Source organism: Notamacropus eugenii, chromosome 2, assembly GCF_028372415.1.
Source record: "Notamacropus eugenii isolate mMacEug1 chromosome 2, mMacEug1.pri_v2, whole genome shotgun sequence".
Taxonomy (NCBI): domain Eukaryota; kingdom Metazoa; phylum Chordata; class Mammalia; order Diprotodontia; family Macropodidae; genus Notamacropus; species Notamacropus eugenii.
In genome coordinates, this window is record NC_092873.1 from 290,181,320 (window position 1) to 290,201,075 (window position 19,756).

The window sequence follows — 19,756 nt, forward strand, 5'->3', positions numbered from 1 at the left end:
TGTCCTCTGGCTCAGGGTCTTTGGCTTTGGCATAAATGGAGGTAAGCCACTGATGTGCCTTATTAACAGGTAGTAGGCCCCTATTAATAAATGTTATTTTGCTTAAAGAATTGTCTCAGCTTGCCCTTTCGTAAAATTTCCCTCACAACAGCACTGTATAAATGTTGCTATTATTATGTTGTGATAATAGGGTGACAGAGAGAGAATTCTTGGACTATAAGTTTTATTGGTTAAAAAAAAAAGATGGGCTTAGATGCTTCATGTCTCTGCTCTAACAAGGGAGACTTGTCAAACACATGCAGCTCCAGTCAGGCCCATGGTTTTTCTTTATCTTTCCAGGCACCAAGACTTCCTCTTTTTCATTTATAAAGAAGCATTCTGGTTTGTTGTTTAGGGTAATGGAGTGAAGGTGGGAAAATTGTTAGAAAGGACAATGGAGCCAACAGGGGAACTACTCTCATTGACAGGGAGTTATCAGTAGGGTTATCAGGAGCCTAAGTAGTTGCTTCCAAGGTGGGGATGGCCTGATGAGGGCTGCTACCAACAAGTGGAATGGCAGTATTTCTAGGAGCTGAAGAAGGCTTCTTCAGCAACTGGGAAGTAAAGAGATTCTTCTTGAATGTATCCAGACTGTTGGAACCAAAGGTAGGATTTGTGTTCTCCTCCAAAGTGTAGTTGGTGATATTAAGAGCAACCCAAATTTTTTGCTGAGGAGAAGTCTTCCCTCTAGGGGTTGAAGTAGAAACATCAGGAGGAGTCGGGAAGCTCGTTGGACCTAGAAGCGTTAAGGTGGGCTCTAGAATAAGAGCATAAAGAGTTGGTTGGGATCCCATTTCTGACAGTTCCCCTTCCCAAAGCTCTCACCAGGCCGATTTAGGATTGCAATTCTTCTTCAAGGACTCAGCCTTCCTATTCCCAGTCCTTATCCTCCCACTCCAGTGGTATATTAAAATACCTGTAACTGAGCTATGAATGACTCAGAAGGCATCAGCCCACTTGTAAAGCTCCCAGCTGTCCTTTGTGCTTAACCTATAGTTATGGTCATTCTGACCATATCCTCAACAAAGTTCTTTTGGTCCTCCTGAATAAATTGGACCCTTATAAGCATTCCAAAGGAGAAACAATTGAGCCCAGAATAGATACTTCCTGAGTACTCATGCTTGGAAGGGCACTGGCCAAGTGAGGCCTCAGGTCAGAGTGTAAATTGCCATAGTCTGAGGTCCAGAAGGCCTAGATTCTAGTCCCAAGTCCTCCAATTAACTGTATGAACTTAGGCAAGTGATTGACCCCTCTAGGCCTCAGCTTCCTCATCTATAAAATGAAGTGATTGAACTAGGATGGCCTCTAAACTCTTTACCACTTTTATCACCTTCTCGCAACAGCTAGTACTTACCCTAACTCCCCCAACCCAACCAAATATATCAGATCAAATGGAAGTCCCATTATATATCTGCTGCAAGACTCAGGTCAACAGGCCTGAGGTTCCTGAGCCCTAGGGCCTGAATGGGAAAGGCCCACCCTGACCCAGGTTTTCTTGCTGCTAGATGACATTTTACTTACTGCTGGCATTCAGGAGGGCATCCTTTAATGTATTCACAAGGGGAAAGGACCCCTGCCGACAAAAGGAGCCACTAAAGTCATCCAAATCCAAGGACCACACCATGGCTCCCCCATAGTTTTCATCCTTTACAAACCATGCCTATGAAAGTAAGTGAATGTTAGCCAGCTTATTGTTCTGAGCACAATATTGTTCTGAGTCCATTTTGGGTGCTGTGGGAGAAGGGAAGAAAGAGATTCCATTTTTGACCTTTGGGAGCTCCCAGGCTATTTGGGAAACAATCTACCCCTGAGAAGAATAAGAAAGCCGCCAGGGAGCCCCCTTCTCCTCTTGCAGCATGGTGGAAGAGTGAACATGGCCTGGAGGGCAAGTGCAATAGTTATGAAAACCTTTCCTCTCCCACTCCTACAGGGCAAGGATGCAAGGATAAGTCAAAGTATTCTTGCCCTGTCTCAGTCTTCTGAGGATTATTTATAAACTCACACACACACACAAACACACACACACACTCTCACACAATTATCTCTCTCGTATTCCTCACTGGTCCCATGCATTTTTCTTAAATACTCAAGTGAAAGTCAACATGGTGTAACAGATGGAGAGCTGGCTTCTAAGTCAAGAAGACTTGAGTTCAATCCCACCTGTGACCCACATACTGTGTGGCCCTGAATAAGTCACTTCACTCTCTAAGATGCAAGGTTACCCCTATGTTTTGTTGGAGAGGACTCATCATTGGGAATTTCTGACACCCAAGAAATCATAGGTCCAATACAAAATAAAATACTAGAATAAGAAGAACTGCCCGAGCTCTATTCCTGAGCCTAGGATTTAGCAATACAATTTGGACAAATTAACTTCTCTAGGCTTCAGTTCTCTAGTTGGTTAAGTTATTTTGGTACAGGATGACATAATGACAAAAAAAACCAAAGGCTCATTGGATTTGGAGTCAAACTAGGTTTGAATCTCAGTGCTATTTGTGTTATCTTGGGCAAGACATTTAACCTTTATAGGCATCCATTAGCTGTTGTGTACAATGAGAGGGTTGAACTAGATGTCCTTTGAGATCTGGTCCAACTCTCATCTATAATTCTGTGATTACCAAGATCCCTTCTAACACTAGGAAACTTTTGTCTCTGAAAAACAGACATACTCCAAAACCCTTTGCTCTTCTCATTCTATATTTTCTCCTTTTCTTCATAGCTTCAGCTATAATCTCCATGGGGATGACTCCAAAATTGTCCTCAATTCTCAACTCTCTACTTCCAGTTGCCACCTAGACATCTCCACCTGAATGCCCCACCTAAAACTCAATATATCTGAAACCAAGCTTCAGATTTCCACCTCCCTCCTTTTGATAATAACATCATTCTTCTCATCAAATAGCTTATAAATCCTTATTGCCTCCCTCAAAATAGATAGGTCTTTGCAACAGGGAGAAACTGGTTGTAACTAAATTGCACTGTGCCAGTCTTCAAATTCATTCCAACCTATTCTCTTCTTCCTAGTTCATTCCTGACCCAAGTCACTATCTACCTGCACCATCACCACCCCATTCCAGAGATAAGTACTGATGGACGAACTGACAGAAAGGACAGCCAACTTCATGTCATAGTCCAAATCAGGGGCATTTTTCTCTAGTTTATCCTGAAGTAGGCTGATTTCATCAGAGCATTCATGAATCTTGCTGAAGAGACCCTATAATTTCCTGGGGTTTGATGCAATCAAAACAATATCGTCCACAGATGGGAACATCTGGAGTACATCATACATAACCATTTAGAGAAAAGTTCTCTTCCATTTGGACCTTGTGTAAAACATCTTCAATGGGGATTATTTCATTCTTTGTATTTGTATCCTTAGAATCTAGCACAGTGTTTGACACATAGTAGGCATTTAGTAAATTCTTGTTGATTGATTGGTTGATGATAGTGGCAAAGACTTTAAGCAGACTTACATCACTTCAATTTATGATTCACTTAGCGTTAATAATAAGAAGGTCAATGAACTGAATTCTAGCTCTGTTGTTGCATTAATTAAGGACTCTCGATCTTTCCATAAGCACAAGGGACTTCTTGCTGAATGAGAGTCTCTACAGCTGTGTATTGCTGTATGACATCAGTTGTTTTTGTCAAAAAAAAAATTAACAAACAGAACAGGGCAGTGGGATCTTGTCATTAGTCAAAGGTCTTAATGTCTAGATTAAAAAGATAAATCCCTACATAATTCTGAGGAAGAAGAAAAAGATGAGGAGGAGGAGCTGAAGGAGGAGATGGAGGAGGAAGAAGAAAGAGGAGGAAGAGAAGGAGGAGAGAAGAAGGAGAAGAAGAAAAAGGAGAAGAAGAAAAAGGAGAAGAAGAAGAAGAAGAAGAAGAAGAAGAAGATGAGGAAAAGAGGAGGAAGAGAAGGTGGAGGAGAAGAAAAAGGAGAGGAAGAAGAAGATGAAGAATCAGAAGGAGGAGGAGGAGAAAAAGAAGAAAAAGGAAAAGGAGGAGGTAGAGATTCATAAGAATTAGGGCTAGCTTGTATTCTTGGTTTCATGGACATCATGAATATACCTCTCAGGATTGATAGGTGGCCCCATAGGCCTTCCTTTCCTCTGTACTCATCACCTCTGCCCATATGGGGGCAGGAAAGGCCTCTGTGTAATTACTGTGGTTGGTCCTCAGACAGCAGACTCAACAACAGTCTGTGGCCAGGATTATATTTTAAGCCTTTCCAGCTTCATAGAAACTACCAAAGAGTAGTTTCTTGATCTCTTGTAGTTTCTTCTCTCTTGATCCTAAAGACAGTCAGGAGCAAGCTAGGTGGCACTGGGGATAGAACGCTGGACCTAGAGTAAGGAAGACCTGAGTTCGAATCTTGATTTAGATATGTCCTAGCTGTGAGACCCTGGACAAATCACTTAACATCTCTCTGCCCTCAATTTTCTTATCTGTAAAATGGGAACAATAACAGCACCTATCACATAGGGTGGTTATGAGGACTATATGAGATAAAATGTGTAAAATACTTTGTGACCTTCTAAGTTCTACCTAAATACTAGCCATAATTATTGTTAGCAGCAAGGGAAAAAGATGTCTTAAGAAGGTTAATTTGACAGTCCTTTACAATATCCACTCCAGTGCCTCATTGTGGCATGCAGTTGACCTGGCATGTGTATGTCCTTGGGTTCTCAGCTTCAAACTCAGATAACATAGCTTTGGATAATACAGCATCCACACAACACAATGAGGGAAAGGCATTTCAGGGGGACTGCCAGATTTGGGTTAAGTATATGTTTTAATCATTAGTATTTAGATACCTTAACATCAATCAGTAGATCTGATCCTCTGCTAGGGTTAGGTCGGTAGGAGAGCAGGTGCTCAAAAAAACCTTTCATGTCTTCCCCACAGCTTAGAGAATAAAAGTGAAATGTGGAAGTCCGGTTTGTAAACCCTCCATAATATAGCCCCAAACTTCATTTCAAATCTTATTCTCCTGCACCAGCCCTCTGCTCCAGACATACTGGGGCACTCATCATTTCTTGAACACTCCATTGCATGCCTCCCTCTTGGACTTTGCTCCTGGCCCTCTGCCTGCTTAGTTTTAAGTACACAATCCACTCCCCTTTATTACAGTGAAAGATTTTGATGTCTTTCAGCTGAGAAGGCAATCCATAATGAGAATGGAAGGCTGAGTCACTACATTTGGGGCAGGCAGCCTACAGCATGGATGCCTTTTGTGCATCACTGAACAATGCCTCCTCCGTTGTTCTGAAGAACTGTGTTTGTCTTGTGGCCAGTCCATCACTCACCCCAGTGTGCAGAGAGCACTGGATGGATGGCCACAGTACAAAAATGTTCCTTGGAACGACAGAAAGGAGACAATCCTTTCTCTTAGAGCATTTTTAGCCTCGAGCCAGGTTTGTGTGAAAGTGTGAGGTCTGAAAAGTTTATCTTTCACACCCTCCCAGCTTCAAGTATTAGGTACTCTCCTCCTTCACTTCCTATCAGGTACCCTCCTTAGCTGCCAGGGCTCCACAGCTAGTTGGTGCCCTATGTTCTGACCTCTTTCTCTACTCCCTTACTGCTGTCAAACCCGCTCTCCCAATTAACTTAAGGAAAGGATCAGATCCATCAATTCATGCTAATGTGCACATGACTAATAATGGCTTTATGTGCTGTGCCACAGATATTTACAATGTCTTTTGCCCAGGAGCAACACCTTAAGGCAAATGAATGAAACTTGAATTGAGGGGAGGGGAGAAGGTTAGACATCAGTATTACATCAAAGAGTGGGAGCAGGGGCTTTCCCGGTATACCCACACCAAATTCCATGACAAAAACAGCTGCCTACTTCTCAAAAAACTGTTAACACTCTAAGCTTATGCATGTGTGTGCGCGCTCTCTCTCTCTCTCTCTCTCTCTCTCTCTCTCTCTTAGAATTGAATTTTAAGTGGAAGTGGAAATATGGAGCACATTGGGCCCAGTTATGTGTCTCCAAGAATTGGAGCCCCGTGGAAACTTGAGAAGAAGGAAGAGTCAGGTCCTTACTTTGTGAATAAAGCTGTAGGCATCATCATAGCCAACCCAATCATTCTTCTTGTAGGCATAGAAGACTTTTTGCTCCTTAATCCATTTTACTGTGGCTTCCTTGAGGAAGGTACAGATCTGTCAGCAAGCAGAGCACAGATAAAAGTAGGGTGTGTGAAACATATGGGCAGAGGTGATGAGTACAGAGGAAAGGAAGGCCTATGGGGCCACCTATCAATCCTGAGAGGTATATTCTAGATGGGTATATGTGGCACAAGTATGAAAGGACACTCACCAAGGGCATATGTTTTGGGGTGGAGGGGAGGGAAAAAAAGGGAAGGACTTTAGGACTATCCATTCTCCCCAAGAAGGCAGAGACTAACCAGGCAGTTAGACAGTAGTAATAACCATAACTCCCATTCATATAGCACTTTAAGGTTCACAAAGCCAATCCTTTCTGATCATCTCTACACTCTGTGAAATAAGGAAAGATGGATTTAGAAGCACCTGTTTCTATTTCGTTCTTTCATCTCCTGATCACAGGACAGAATACATCATCGGCACTCCTACCCCCAACACATCCATGCTCTGGGGATTATCCCTAGCATTCGCAAGGTCTCAGACCTCCATCACCTCTTGTTTCCCCAAGAAAGGAAAGAAAGGGCACACTTCCCCAAGTAAACAGAAATGTCCAGCATGTAAGACTCTCCCAAAGGGATCTCTTTCCCTCTATGGAAGGTCTATCCCAATCACCTCATAGTAAGCCAAAAACCCAGACTCCTGAGTGTAATTCCCAGGGGATGATGGCCCAAAAGCAGGAGCCCCTACTCCATTGTGGGAGCTCAGGATATCAAAGGTGCGTCCATAGGCAGGAAATCCCATGATGAGCTTCTCCCGGGGGGTGCCCTTCTTTTGCCATATCTTCATGGCAACTTCCTGCAGAGGTGAGAATAGATTCCAGCCCACTCTTTGTTAGCGGGGGCCCCACCCATAGAAGCCTATGTCCACCTTCTTACACAATTTAAGTAGTCTATTTTATTCCTCTGCTTATTCATTCCATACAGTGGGCTGTTGTGCCCAGTGACCACTTCCCAACTTCCATGGAAATCAAAAGTCAAGACACTGATATAGTCCAGAAACCTGGAAAGGAACATTATAGAATTACATGAAGATTTAGACAGTCAGTTCCCATTCCAAAAACAGGCAGAAGTTTTTATCCCAAAGTTTTTCCTTTGCTTTCTGCCTTTGTTGCTTTCTCTCAATTCATGTTGTGGGCCTGAGGTATCTGCCATACTTTTTCTCCACATCCTTCCAGCATCCTTAAAATTCTCCCTCCTCTACAAAGTCCTCCTGGACTAATGACTTCCTGCCTATAGAGCTCCCGTATCTCTCCCATTACTCTCCCCCTTGTAACACATTCCTCTTCTTGGGTAACCAGTATAAGCACACAACACTTTTTTAAAATTTTGCATTTTTGGTCCATCACCCATTTGTGCCGGAGTATACCTCTTAGATTGTGTGCTGCTAGAAGGCAGGAACCAAGTCCATCTGATGTTTTTTGTGTAGGGTCCTGCAGAAGACTTGACTATAGTGATGATTATGGTGAATTTCAAGATGAACTCCCACGTCTTGCACTGGGAAAGCCTTGGCTATGTAGATGACAAATCTCCCTTCCTCCTCAACTCTACACACACTTATACTAGGGCAAGCTGGAAGTTTCTCTGCCTGCCTGAGTTCAAGTAACAACCCTCTCCTGCCATTCCAACCCTGACTCCAGCCAGGGTCACTGTTTCCTTACCTTGCAATGACTGACACATCATAGGCATGGTTGATGATGACGTAGTCACCAGACACAGCTGCAGTGACCAGTAGCCTGCTTTGCTCAGTAACCTGGGCCTCATTACGGAAGGCAACCCAAAGTTCCTAAAGAGACGTGGCAGAGAGGGGCAGGGCAGCAAGGGGGAGGAAGGTCAAGGGAGGTAAGGCAAGGGAGGGAGGTAGAGAGAAGGGAGCAGATGGAAGGAAGCAAGGCAAAGGAGACAGACAAGGGAGGAGAAGTGAGGCAGAAGAAAAGAGATAAGGAAAGGGGGGAAGGGGGGACAGATCAGAGAAAGAGAGAGAGAGAATGTGGGGGCATGCAAAGAAGACAGAATGTATGTTTGCGTGTGTGTGTGTGTGTGTGTGTATGTGAGAGAGAGAGAGACAGAGAGAGAGAAACAAAGAGAGACAGAGAGATTGAGGGAAAGATGTAGACAATAGTTAGGGAGGCAGCATTGGAGAGAAAGGCAAATGGAGGCAGATAGGGAGGGAGAGAGAAAGTAGCAGAAGGAGTGAAGGGGCAGAAGGAAAAACAAAAGGACTGCCATAGGGACTCCTGCCCAGCATCACCACCCCCCAACATCTTAAGTGTTTGTGATATTTTATTTGTTGCCAGAAAACCCACCAATCCCATCCCATTCCCCCCACCCCAGTATGGCAAAGATGGTACTGGCTCAGGAATCTCCCCTCAGGGAGCCTCCACTCCTGTCCCAGGGCCTCCCTCTCCCTTCCAGCCCCTAGAGAGTGACTTTACTTTAATCAAGGAGGTGAATCGGCCCCGATCCTCTTTGGGACTGCCCCTAAACGTGGGGTACTGGAAGAAGAGGTCAAGGCCATCAAAGCCGTGCTTCCTCAAGAAAGCTATGACAGAGGAAATGAAGGTTTGTCGGTTCTTGGATGTGGAGAGCATCCTGGTGAATCTGTGGGGAAGACCTCGGAATCAGGAAGGTGCCATCCCTACAGGGTTCCTGGCTCCCACAGGGTCTCTTCAGCAGAACTCGAGAAGCACCAAGTTGTGGTGCCAGCTGAAATGGGCAGGGGCCCAAGGGGAAGGGCAGACTAGAAACTCAGAAAGCAAACAGTGGTTTTGTCTTTGTTTTGTTTTTCTGAGTGTTCTGGGTCAGCCTGAGCCCCACTCCCACTGCTGAGTTCGGGAGATATTGTTAAAAGTCCTGTACTCTCCCACCTCTGTAGGTAAACAAAGACATAGATCTAGAGCAAGTCTCAGAGGTTATGTAGCCCAACCCCCTCTTTTTACAGATGAGGAAACTGAGACCCAAGAAAGTGAAATAACTTGTCCAAGGTCTCACAGGTAGTAAGCATCAGAGGCATCATTTGAACTCAGTCCTATGGTTCCAGAGCCAAGACTCTCTCCCAACCAGAAAACAATAATAATTTATATTCACATGACCCTCTGAGGTTTATAGAGCTCTCTCCTCATGATAGTAGGGTATGCATGTATTATGATCTCCATTTTACAGATAGAGAAACTGAGGTTCAAATATGGACTGCCCAAGGTTACACAGGTAGGCAGAGCTCAGACTCAACACTAAGTCTCCTGATTCCAAATCCAGGGCTCTTTCCACTACACTAGTCAAGTCCAAAAGCCTTTATTCATCACCTACTATGTGCCAAGCACTGTGCTGAGCCTGCAAAGAAAGGCAAAAAACAGCCCCCAATCCCAAGAACCTCACAGTCCTAACAAGGGGAAAAACACAAACAACTGTATACAAATAAGATATATAGACACACATTACATACACACATATACATATATATATGATAATTTAAGATAATCATCAGAGGGAAGGCACTAGAGGGAAAATAATTGAGTGCAGATCATGGGGTTTTAGCTGGGACTTAAAGGAAGCCAGAGAAGACAGGTGGTAGAGATGAGAAAGAATTCTAGGTATGGGGGACAGTCAGTGAAAAAGCCCAGAGTCTGGAGACACAGAGTGTCTTGTTCAAGAATCAGTCAGGAGGCCAGTGTCACTGGATCAGAGGAGGGTGGAGAAGACTTGAAAGGCATTAAGGAATCAGGTTATGAAGGGCTTTGAAAGTCAAAAGATTTTACATTTGGCTCTACAGGTGATAGGGAGCCAGTGGAGTGTACTGTATAAGAGGGGTGACATGGTCAGACCTTCACTTTTCGGAAGATCCATCTTGAAAGTGAGTAAAAGATGAACTGGAGATATTTGAGGCAGGAAGATTGACCAGCAGGCTATTGCAAAAATCCAGGTGTGAAGTGATGAAAGCATGTACCAGGGTGATGGCAGTATCTATTGCCTCTCTTAGGGGATATAGAATGGACTTGTGATTTCATAGGGAGCTCCTAAATGAGGGAAGTGCAGGTCAACATGCTATCCGCAACTTAGAGAATTGTCTAGGGAACTAAGAGGTTAAGATAAGTGTCTTGCTCAGTGCCATACAGCTGTTCTGTATGAGTCAAACAACAGATTTGATTATGAGTCTTTTGGCTCCAAGAGTAACTCTCCATCCACTAACTCCACTCTATTATTACTACTACTACTGCTACAACTACTACTATTACTACCACCACCACCACCACCACCACCACTACTACTACCACCACCATCACCACTATTACTACCACTAATAATAATAACAATAATGGGAATTTCTCTCCATATGAGGAGCCACAGAAAGCCAATGGTGAGAGATCCCTTGGGATAAATAAGACCACAGAGTGACCTAATTTCCCTAGTTATAGAGTCAGCCTGAGCCCCAGCCTTGGTGGACCTAGATTATAGCCAAGTCCTCATTGACCACACCTACTGCATATCCATAGCACCTGCTCCACAAGCTCTCAGGTTCTAGCCTCATTCTACCACTCTGTTCACCAATCCCGATCCTTCCTCAACCCAGAGGTGATGACAACATTCCCACCTGTTTGTGCCAAAGTACCAGCCCCCAATGGACAGCAGAATATGTAGCTCCTTGTTTCTGTTATAGGGAAGAAGGAGATAGAGGGAATTACAGCCAGCTCTCAATTATCTGCCCTCATGGAGTCTCAGAGAAGTATAGCCAATAAACAGCAAAACTAAGACTTGAACCCAGTTCTCCTGACTCCACATCATTTTTGTTCACCTCTGGACAGACTTAGAAAACAAGCACATTCCAAGACAGTTGCTTTCCTGATATTCAATTGGCTTTTACTCTCTTTCCACCTGTATTTATAAATGGGAAACCTCCCTCTTCTATGGAAAGGGTAGAATATAGGGACAATGGAAGTACCAGGCAGAGCAGGAAGTAAGTCATGATGAACATGTCTAATCTTTAAACACAGCCTCTGTTCTGGTCTTTCCATTAACCAGGTACCCAGCTTCCCCAACATGTCTCAGGGAAACTATCGAAACACAGCAGGGTAGGACTCAAAGGGGGCTTGAGGTGCTTGTTTTATTTCTTGTTTAGAATAAAATGTAAAAAATAAAAATAAATAAATAAAAAGGGAAACCTGAGAGATAATCAAGACCAATCCTCTCATTTTATAGATGAGGAAACCAAAGACTATAGAAAAGTGACTTGCCCCACAGTCACATAATAGGGCCAGGATTAGAACCCTAACCTCCTTACTGACAGTCTGGTCCTCTCTCCACTACTCCACAGCTAACTCCCACAGAAGGATGTCTGACCTTTCTTTGAGACTCCTAAGCTGGGGGTACATTTTCTCTTCATCATTCTTCTCTTCTGAGGTAATCCTATTGTTCTTCATTGAGGCAAAGGCATACACAAGGTGGGTGCAGAGATAAGGGTCCACGTCCTCGGGGAAGAGGGAGGCAGGGATTGGGCGGTACTGGGCCCAGCTAGTGAGGTAACAGACCAGTTTGAAGGCCATACCTGGCATGGGAAAGCAGACATTACTGGGGGAAGAGCTAAAGAATGATCTCCCCAGGGTGGGCCAGACACATTCACAGGAAACCAAACCCCTACACTGGCTAATACCCTCTTAAAAATGGGAGAGAGTGGAGATGTCAACTAGCCTGAAATCTCATTTGACAGCTGAGGAAATTAAATCTAAGAGAGTTGAAAGGGCTTGGTCCACACAGCCAAGACTTGAATGACAGAACCAGGATTTGAATCCAGGTGCTCTGACTCCAAATCCTTTATGTTTTCCACTGTGCTCTCTACCTTCTGAGGGGGGCCCAGTCACCATGGATTCTCCAGGATTCCTTGTGTATAGTCAAGTGTGTCCAGAAGGAGATATTGAAGTGGGGTTGTTGATGTATGCTTTCTCATCCCCCAAGGGATGCCCTCTCCATTAAAATGAGAGAAAATAATGATTTCCCCTGAAGAAAGATTTTCGAAGTTTAGAGAGCTTGTCATTATGTGAAACTCCTCAGCCCTAAGGGGAACTGGGGAGGGAGGTGGAGAGATAGTATGGGAAGGTGAGAGGTTGTACTATATCCTTACCCAGCTGGAGCTGGAGCAGGAGAATCAAACCTGCAGGAGAAATAGGAAAATATTACACACACACACACACACACACACACACCCACACACACACACACACCAGCTAGCCAGGGAGGCAGATGACCTGGTTATAAATCCCAGTTTTGCTCCTTCCCACATGCATGGCCCTCACCTCTCTGGCCTAGCTGCCTCATATGGACTAGATAACAATCCTCATGATTATTGTAATAGCTACCATATCCATCATTGTTGTTTGGTCATTCCAGTCACTTCCAATTCTTTGTGACCCCATTTGGGATTTTCTTAGCAAAGATGCTGGAATGGTTTACCATTTCCTTCTCCAGCTCCTTTGACGGATGAGGAAACTGAGGCAAACAGGGTTGAGTGACTTGCCCAGGGTCACATAGTATCTGAGGCCAGATTTGAACTCAGGTCTTCCTAATTCCAGGCCCAGCACTCTAACCACTGCGCCACCTAGTTGTCCCCATAACATATCCATAGCACTTTCAAAGATACACACACACACACACACACACACACACATATATATAAATCATATATATATATAAATATAAGTGTGTGTGTGTGTGTGTGTGTGTGTGTATAAATCTCATTTGAGGTCCCTTAAAGTTCTAAAACTATGAACCTAAGGTATTAGATCCAAACACATACCTATATGCAAACAGAAATGCAGACAAGAGCACACATACACACATAAGTAGGCTCACATGGTATGAATACACCTACACTCCAAATACAAAGAAATATATACATAACAGGAGTAATCAAAGCTGCCCCCTGGATCTGCTGAGACTAGATGGACAAAATAGCACAAATATCTGGCACTTGTGTAGCACCTAAAGGTATGCACAGAACGTCAATTCTTTCCTGCACCTTTATCCCATTTAGGCCTCCCAACAAATATAAACACCTATGAGTATAATGCTGCTATTCCCCTTTTGTAGATGAAGAAACCAAGTCCTGAGGAGATGAGGGGATCTGTCCAAAATCTCACAAGCAGGAACCCTGTATGCAAATCCAAATACAACTCCCTCTTCCCCCCTATACACATATACCCACCCACACACCCACACCCACACCCACCCACCCACCCACCCACACACACACACAGAAGCACACAGCCTTGCACAGATACAGGGATGCTTTCCAGAATACCCAGTAGCAATTCCATAGTCTACCCCTCTTAAATATCTTAATCTTAATCCCTAATCCTAAGGATTAAGATGGTCTGCCCATTGTCCCTGAGGTTTAGATCATTTGGCAGGGCAGACCAAAGGGCAGGTGAAACAGACAGCTTCTCTGTGGGAAAATGGGGTTGCAGAATGACAAATGGGACCCAGACACACTTACCAGCCCAGAGCAGCAGTCTTGCCATTCTGTGAGCTCTCAAACTGTGAAGCCAGTGTGGAGTTGATTTTTATGAGCCACTGGGTGCGCACCTTCAAAGGGCAGGCAAGCCCCAATCCCAGCAGAGTCTTGTTCCAGTCACTGATGATTCATGGGCCCCTGTCACCTGTTTCAGGAACACGTTGCCCCAGAGTCACAGTGTCCCCAGGGCTTCCTAGCTGCCCTACATGGCCCACCTGCAAATGCCAAAGCAAATATCCTGTCAACACAGAACTGAGATTCCCAGCATTTTGAGCTCCTATCATGGTCTCTAAATTCCCCCCTACGCACACATGGTACTGAGCCCTTCCCCCCTCTTCTACCACCAAGATCATCTCACAGATTTTAGAGCTAGAAGAGACCTTAGTGGGATTTAGTACAACCCTTCATTTTACAGATGACATAAAAGCCTAGGGAGGCTAAGAGCTGCACCCAAGGTCACAGCAGTCCCCATCTTTGGCACTCATCTTCCCTTTTCTATCACTCTTTTCATATTCAGACTTTCTCTCCTTGACAGAATGTGAACTACTTGACAACAGGGATCATGTTTTTGTCTTTCTTTGTAGTTTCAGCGTAGCAGCTGAAGCAGAGAAGTGGGTGGTACAATGCATAGTGGACCTGGAGTTAAGAAGACCAAAGTTCAAATTCAGACACTTATTAGCTGTGTGACTCAAGTAAATTGCTTAATCTCTATTTCCCTACCTATAAAATACAGATGATAAGAGTGCCTAATTTTCACAGGGTCGTTGTAAGGATAAAACAAGATAACATTTATAGAGTGCTTTGCAAACCTTGCAATGCAATATAAATGCTAACCATTGTTTATTATTACTATTATTAATTATTAGCATAGTGTCTGGAACATAGTAAACTTTTAATAAATTGCTTATTCATTGATTACCTGGGAATCAGTTGTAGTATGTGGCACTTAGCTCTCATCCCTACTCACCCTGCCCTCCCTGGCAAATATATAGCTTAAAAGCAAGGCACTGAAGATGCCTAGACAGACTTTCTCAGTCTTATTCGGTTCTCCTCAGTGGTACTTAGGACCCTTTTTTGATACTTGCCCACCCCTTCCTGATTCTTAGTTTCTTCTTTCCCTCCCTCCTTCCCTGCTGCCCCACCTCCCCCAATCACAGCCATTCCTCATGCTTTGACTATACATAAAGATCGGGAAATTTGAAAACCTCTCTGTTGAGCAACGATAAGCTCTAAAGAAATCTCTACATGTTTTAAAACACTTTAGCATCACACCTCTGACATCTTCTGTTAAATACATTTTGATTTCCCTTATTCATGAAACACCTTAAAAAAAATTTTTTTCAATTAACAAGCATTTCTTTTCTCCCTTCTACTCCCTTACTACCTCCTTTCTCCCATGGGTGGGGAAAGGAGAGACCCTTGTAGCAAATAAATAGAGTCAAAACAAATTCCTACATTGGACATGTCAAAAAATATATCTTTTTCTGCATCATGAGACCATCACTTCTGTCTTAGCAGGTAGGTTGCATTCTTCATCACTGGTCCTCTGGAATTCTGGTTGATCATTACATCAAGGAAAGTTCTTAAGTCTTTCAAAATTGTTCATTTTCACCATGCTGTTACTCTAGTATAAATTGTTTTTCCTAGGTATACTCTTTACTCTGTATCAGTGCATATAAATCTTTCCAGGTTTCTCTGAAACTGTCTTTCTCCATTTTTTACAATGTGATAGTATTCCATTACATTCATATACTATAATTTGTTCAGCACATTCCCCAATGGATAGGTCCTAGTTTCCAGGGTTGTTGGTTTTGTTTTGTTTTTTTAATTTTGTTTTTGTTTGGGAGTTTTGCCACTACAAAAAAGCTGTTAGTTTTGTTTTTTTTTTTGTATGCATAAGACCTTTTCTTCTTTTATTTTTTTGATTATAGGTCTAATAGTCTTCATGATAGTTGGATCAAGGAGTTCATGCACAGTTTACTTACTTTGAGCATAGTTTTAAATTGCTTTCCAGTAAGGCTGGATCAATTCACAGTTTCACCAACAGTGCCTCAGTATACCTACTTTCCCTAAGCTCCTCCAACATTTATCTTTCTTTTGGGGGGTGGGAGGGTTAATTGGCAAATTAAACTTTGCCAACTTGATGGGTATAAGGTGGAACTTGAGAGTTGTCTTAATTTTCATTTCTCTAATAGTGATTTGGAGCATTTTTACATATAGCTATAAACAGGCTGAATTTCTTCCACTGAGAACCACCTTTGACCATCCATTAGCCATTTATATCACTGCTTGCTTTGACTATTGCAATAACTTTTTTGGCCCCATCTCAGATGAGAGGTATTTGCCCATTTCCATATTCAGCATCTACCCCATCATCCATAGGCCCTTAATGATCATCAATAACATTTTCAAATTCCCTCTCAAAATACTACTATGTGCTTCTGGGCCTAACAATGAACTCCTTGAGGGGTCATTTAGCATATCCTTACTAGAGTTTCCATTCTGGGTTCCCCATTTTTTGCTCTTTCTCACTCTGAAGATCATTTTCCTAAACAGAGGAAAATATGCCTTCTATTGAACCTATTGCCTTTCCATCCATACCAAGCACAGGTCTTAATCCTTGTCTGCATTTTCCAGTGACCCACTTTTTATCACATCAGCACTGATCACAAATCTAAGCCCATGCCTGGCTTTAGTCTTCCTGATGCTATTTTTATAAAATCTTTGCAACTCCTCTTTAAGCAATGGGACCCTCATTAATCTGCCTATAAATGATTTGGCTGTTTTCACCAAAACAAGGGTGAAAGTCAGACTACCTAAGTTTTCGTTTCCTGTATCACAAACTCAAGGAGGAAGTGGTCATTTCTACATCATTCCCTAATTCCATAGATTCCCATCATTTCTTCCCCATCCATCACTTGGTGAGAAGGTTCAACACAGAATTTCTTCTTGTTAGTTCTTCCACCTTTTTAAGGATGAAATTATCATTACAGTGAGTCAGGAATACATGAGCAACTGTTTTTGGTAGAGAGCTCCAGTTGTGCCTACAGAATTGAAGTCCCTATCGCAATTGTATGACACCTTTGTGTCAGGTGTGTAATGTGTCCCAAGTTCATCTAGTTCTTCTTTCTGTCCAGACGGTCTGTAGCATACACAGATGACAAAATCACTTCTATTGATCTTAACCTAAATGAACCTCATGCTTTCCCCTTCTGATTCCTGGATTTCCTTCACCAGTCTACTTCCTTAATATATGATGTTACTTCACTCCATCTTTTACCTATGTGATTTGTTTTGAATGATGCAATAGTAGCTACATGGTGCAGTAGAGAGAGCACTGGACCTGCATTGAGAAAAACGAGTTAAAATTTGGCCTCAGATACAAGCTGTGTGAATCTGGGAAAGCCAACTGGTTTGCCTCAGTTTCTTCAACTGTAAAATGGGGACCATACTAGCACCTATTTCCTAGGTTCTTGTAAGGACCAGATAAGATATTGTAAAGCACTTCATACAATGTCTGGCACTTAATCAATGCTGATTTCTTCTCCTTCCTGCTCTTCAAAACCACATTCCAGTCCTAGGTCTCACATCTCAATGATCTAGGAGGTGAAATTTGCCACTGCGAGCTAGGACTTCCAGTTTATCCTTTTTGTTTACGCTATACATTTGCATATAGATGCTTTTGTTTTCCTATTGGTTCATTCATTGAATTGTCTCCTATGAACTTGTGACGCTCCTTCCTATACTGAAGCTACTGCCTGCCCCAAGTTTTTAATTTTTTTTCCAATTAGATCCCCAAAACACAAGACAAAAACATTCTTACCTGCCTTTATGCTAAAAATCAAGGACCTCCTTGAAACAAAAAACTTGGGGCAATATAGGGCTTTTGACAGTGCTGTAGTGGGCAGACTCAGAGACTGATTTATGAAGTTCTGTCTGCTGGTGGAGGTAGCTGCTATGAATTATGTAGAGCACCCCTACACTGAAAGAGAGAGAGATTCTAGCTATAGCATCTGTGAGGAGATTTCCACAGACTTAGAGTGCTAGGAGACTTCACATGCATCCAAGTGAAATTATTTCAACTTGTTCTGGGGCCAAGATCAGGGTCAAGGCCAACTGAGATAGACAAGAAGTCCCAAACATCACAAATATACAAGGAAGTTAAGGGCATGTCCCTCCTGTTCACATTCAAGAGCTCATGAAGACTTACAACAAAAAGAATTAAACCCATTGTTTCCAAACAGCTGAACGTAGGACTATATATCTACATCAATCTAGGGTATTGTTTGGCTTTTTCAGTGTAACTGTGTGATATGTAGGTGTGTTAGAGATGTGGAGCAGACAAGCAGGAAGGGAGAATACCCAAGAAAGCAACTAGTCCTGGCCTCTTGTGTCAAAATGAAGGTAGTGCAAGATCTAAGGTCTCCAACAGAATTTTTTATACCTTTCCCGTTAGTTCCTGTTTATCCCGTGTGTAGCCTGGTTTGTACATATTTGTTGTCTCCCCTATTAGACTATCTTCAAGTTCCTTGAAGACAACTGTCTTTTGCCTCCTCCTTGTATCCCCAGGGCTTAGCACAGTACCTGTCCTACGGTAGGCACTGTTTGTTGGTTAATCTAATTAAACTTCATTCCTGACAAAGTGAAGACACTGTCACCTCTGAGATGGTGAAGACAACAGATTGTACAGGCCTTTGAAAATAGTAAATCACTAACAAAATGCAGATCCACCAGAGTACAGCTGGAAAGGTTCATAGCGTGAGTTGGAATGGGAAGAACTTCCATTCATCCAGTCCAAACTCATTTTAGATGTGGAAACTGAGGCCCAAAGTAACCTGCCTAAGTTCCCATAGGTAGTTAGGTAATAGTGTTAGAAGTCCTTCCAGGTACTGACTCCAAACTCAATAGCCTGCACTGCATCATGCTCTCAATTTATTCTGCCTCTGTTGAAACTAATCTCTAACAAGAAGGGATTTGTCCACAGCCACAGCCACAGCACCAGTTGATTAATGAGATAATTTCATGTAGACCTGGAAAGGGAACCTTCACAGGTTTGCTGTGCTCAGCCTCATAGTTCCATTATTTTCTAGGGCAGAGGTTCATAACCTCAGTCTGGTAACTTGGATGGAAAACCAAAGCCGCATCATTTAAATACATCCGGCTTTCTTTGTAATCCCATCTTTTGACTTTATACGTTAAAAAACCCCACTATTTTAGGAATCCACAGGCTTCACTGGACTGCCAAGGAAGCCATGAGACAAAGACGATTAAGAAATCCCTGCTCTAAGAGTACCAGAGATTAGGGACTGTAGCCCACCTGATGCTGAAAGTGACAACAAAAAGATTAGATTCAAATCCCAGCTTGACCTTTTTTTAGGCAGCCTTCAGCAAATCATTTAGCCTCTTTAGGCCACTTCTTCAGCCACATCCCTGTCTGCTTTAAGGCCACACTTCACTCTTCCCCACCTACCAATGCCCAGATTCAGCACACCTTTTGACCTTTGAACTCATGCCATGTCCTTTTATCAACTTTCCTTTTCCTGGCTGGATGCTTCACTTCAACCACTTCCAAACCCTCCAGGTGTTTCATGCTTTACTTGTGTATCACACCCTGCTTATACAGTCTGATATCCATCATGATACTGTTTTATGTAAATTTAGTAAGTATCTCTCAGTGCCTCACAGGAAGACTGGCAGTCAGATTTTTTTAACAGACCTTTGATTTTATTGAATCGGCAAGAAAACACCCTCTACCAGTGCCGACACAACCATTTTTGTAATTTAGGTGAGTCTCAGGGGCAGGATTTAAATTTCAGGGTCATACTGCCTGCAAACTTATACTGTTCATGAAAGTGCAGGCAGTAAGTCACTCAAATGTCTAACTGGTGTTAAGATTTTCTGATTCTTTTATCTCCTTCTGCATTTGTGGAATTTTTGCTGATGAAAAAATTCCAGGAAAGATAACTCATGCCCACGTTTTTTCCCTGATTAATCTTACCTGTTCCGAGCAGTTTAGCATGCAAAACATCTTTAATATGCATCATCTCAT

The 19,756-nt window shown here is 42.9% G+C and overlaps 1 protein-coding gene across 3 annotated transcripts; it reads right to left on the reverse strand.

Moving 5' to 3' along the window:
* Positions 1 to 206: 206 nt before the first annotated feature.
* Positions 207 to 13,974, reverse strand: LOC140527417 (chitinase-3-like protein 2). 3 transcript variants are annotated; one of them, XM_072644332.1, is made up of 11 exons: positions 13,690 to 13,974; positions 12,319 to 12,348; positions 11,541 to 11,745; positions 10,795 to 10,851; positions 8,642 to 8,807; positions 7,868 to 7,992; positions 7,086 to 7,209; positions 6,823 to 7,005; positions 6,091 to 6,207; positions 1,561 to 1,699; positions 207 to 796 (listed from the first exon to the last, which is right to left on the reverse strand). In XM_072644332.1, the coding sequence occupies exons 1-11, from the start codon at positions 13,712 to 13,714 to the stop codon at positions 495 to 497; spliced, it is 1,473 nt and encodes a 490-aa protein (XP_072500433.1). In that variant the 5' UTR covers positions 13,715 to 13,974; the 3' UTR covers positions 207 to 494. The 3 variants fall into 3 exon arrangements, with proteins under 3 accessions (XP_072500433.1, XP_072500434.1, XP_072500436.1); XM_072644333.1 differs by lacking the exon at positions 10,795 to 10,851; XM_072644335.1 differs by lacking the exon at positions 6,823 to 7,005.
* Between the last annotated feature and the right edge of the window lie 5,782 nt (positions 13,975 to 19,756).

Bases quoted from the DNA above. Each gene is read 5' to 3' on its own strand.
- LOC140527417 (XM_072644332.1), bottom strand. From the start codon at position 13,714: ATGGCAAGACTGCTGCTCTGGGCTG. The intron at 8,808-10,794 runs GTGGGAATGTTG...TCTTCCCCACAG, and splicing joins TGGTACTTTGGCACAAACAG to ATTCACCAGGATGCTCTCCA. The intron at 7,210-7,867 runs GTAAGGAAACAG...GTTCCTTTCCAG, and splicing joins GATGTGTCAGTCATTGCAAG to GTTTCTGGACTATATCAGTG.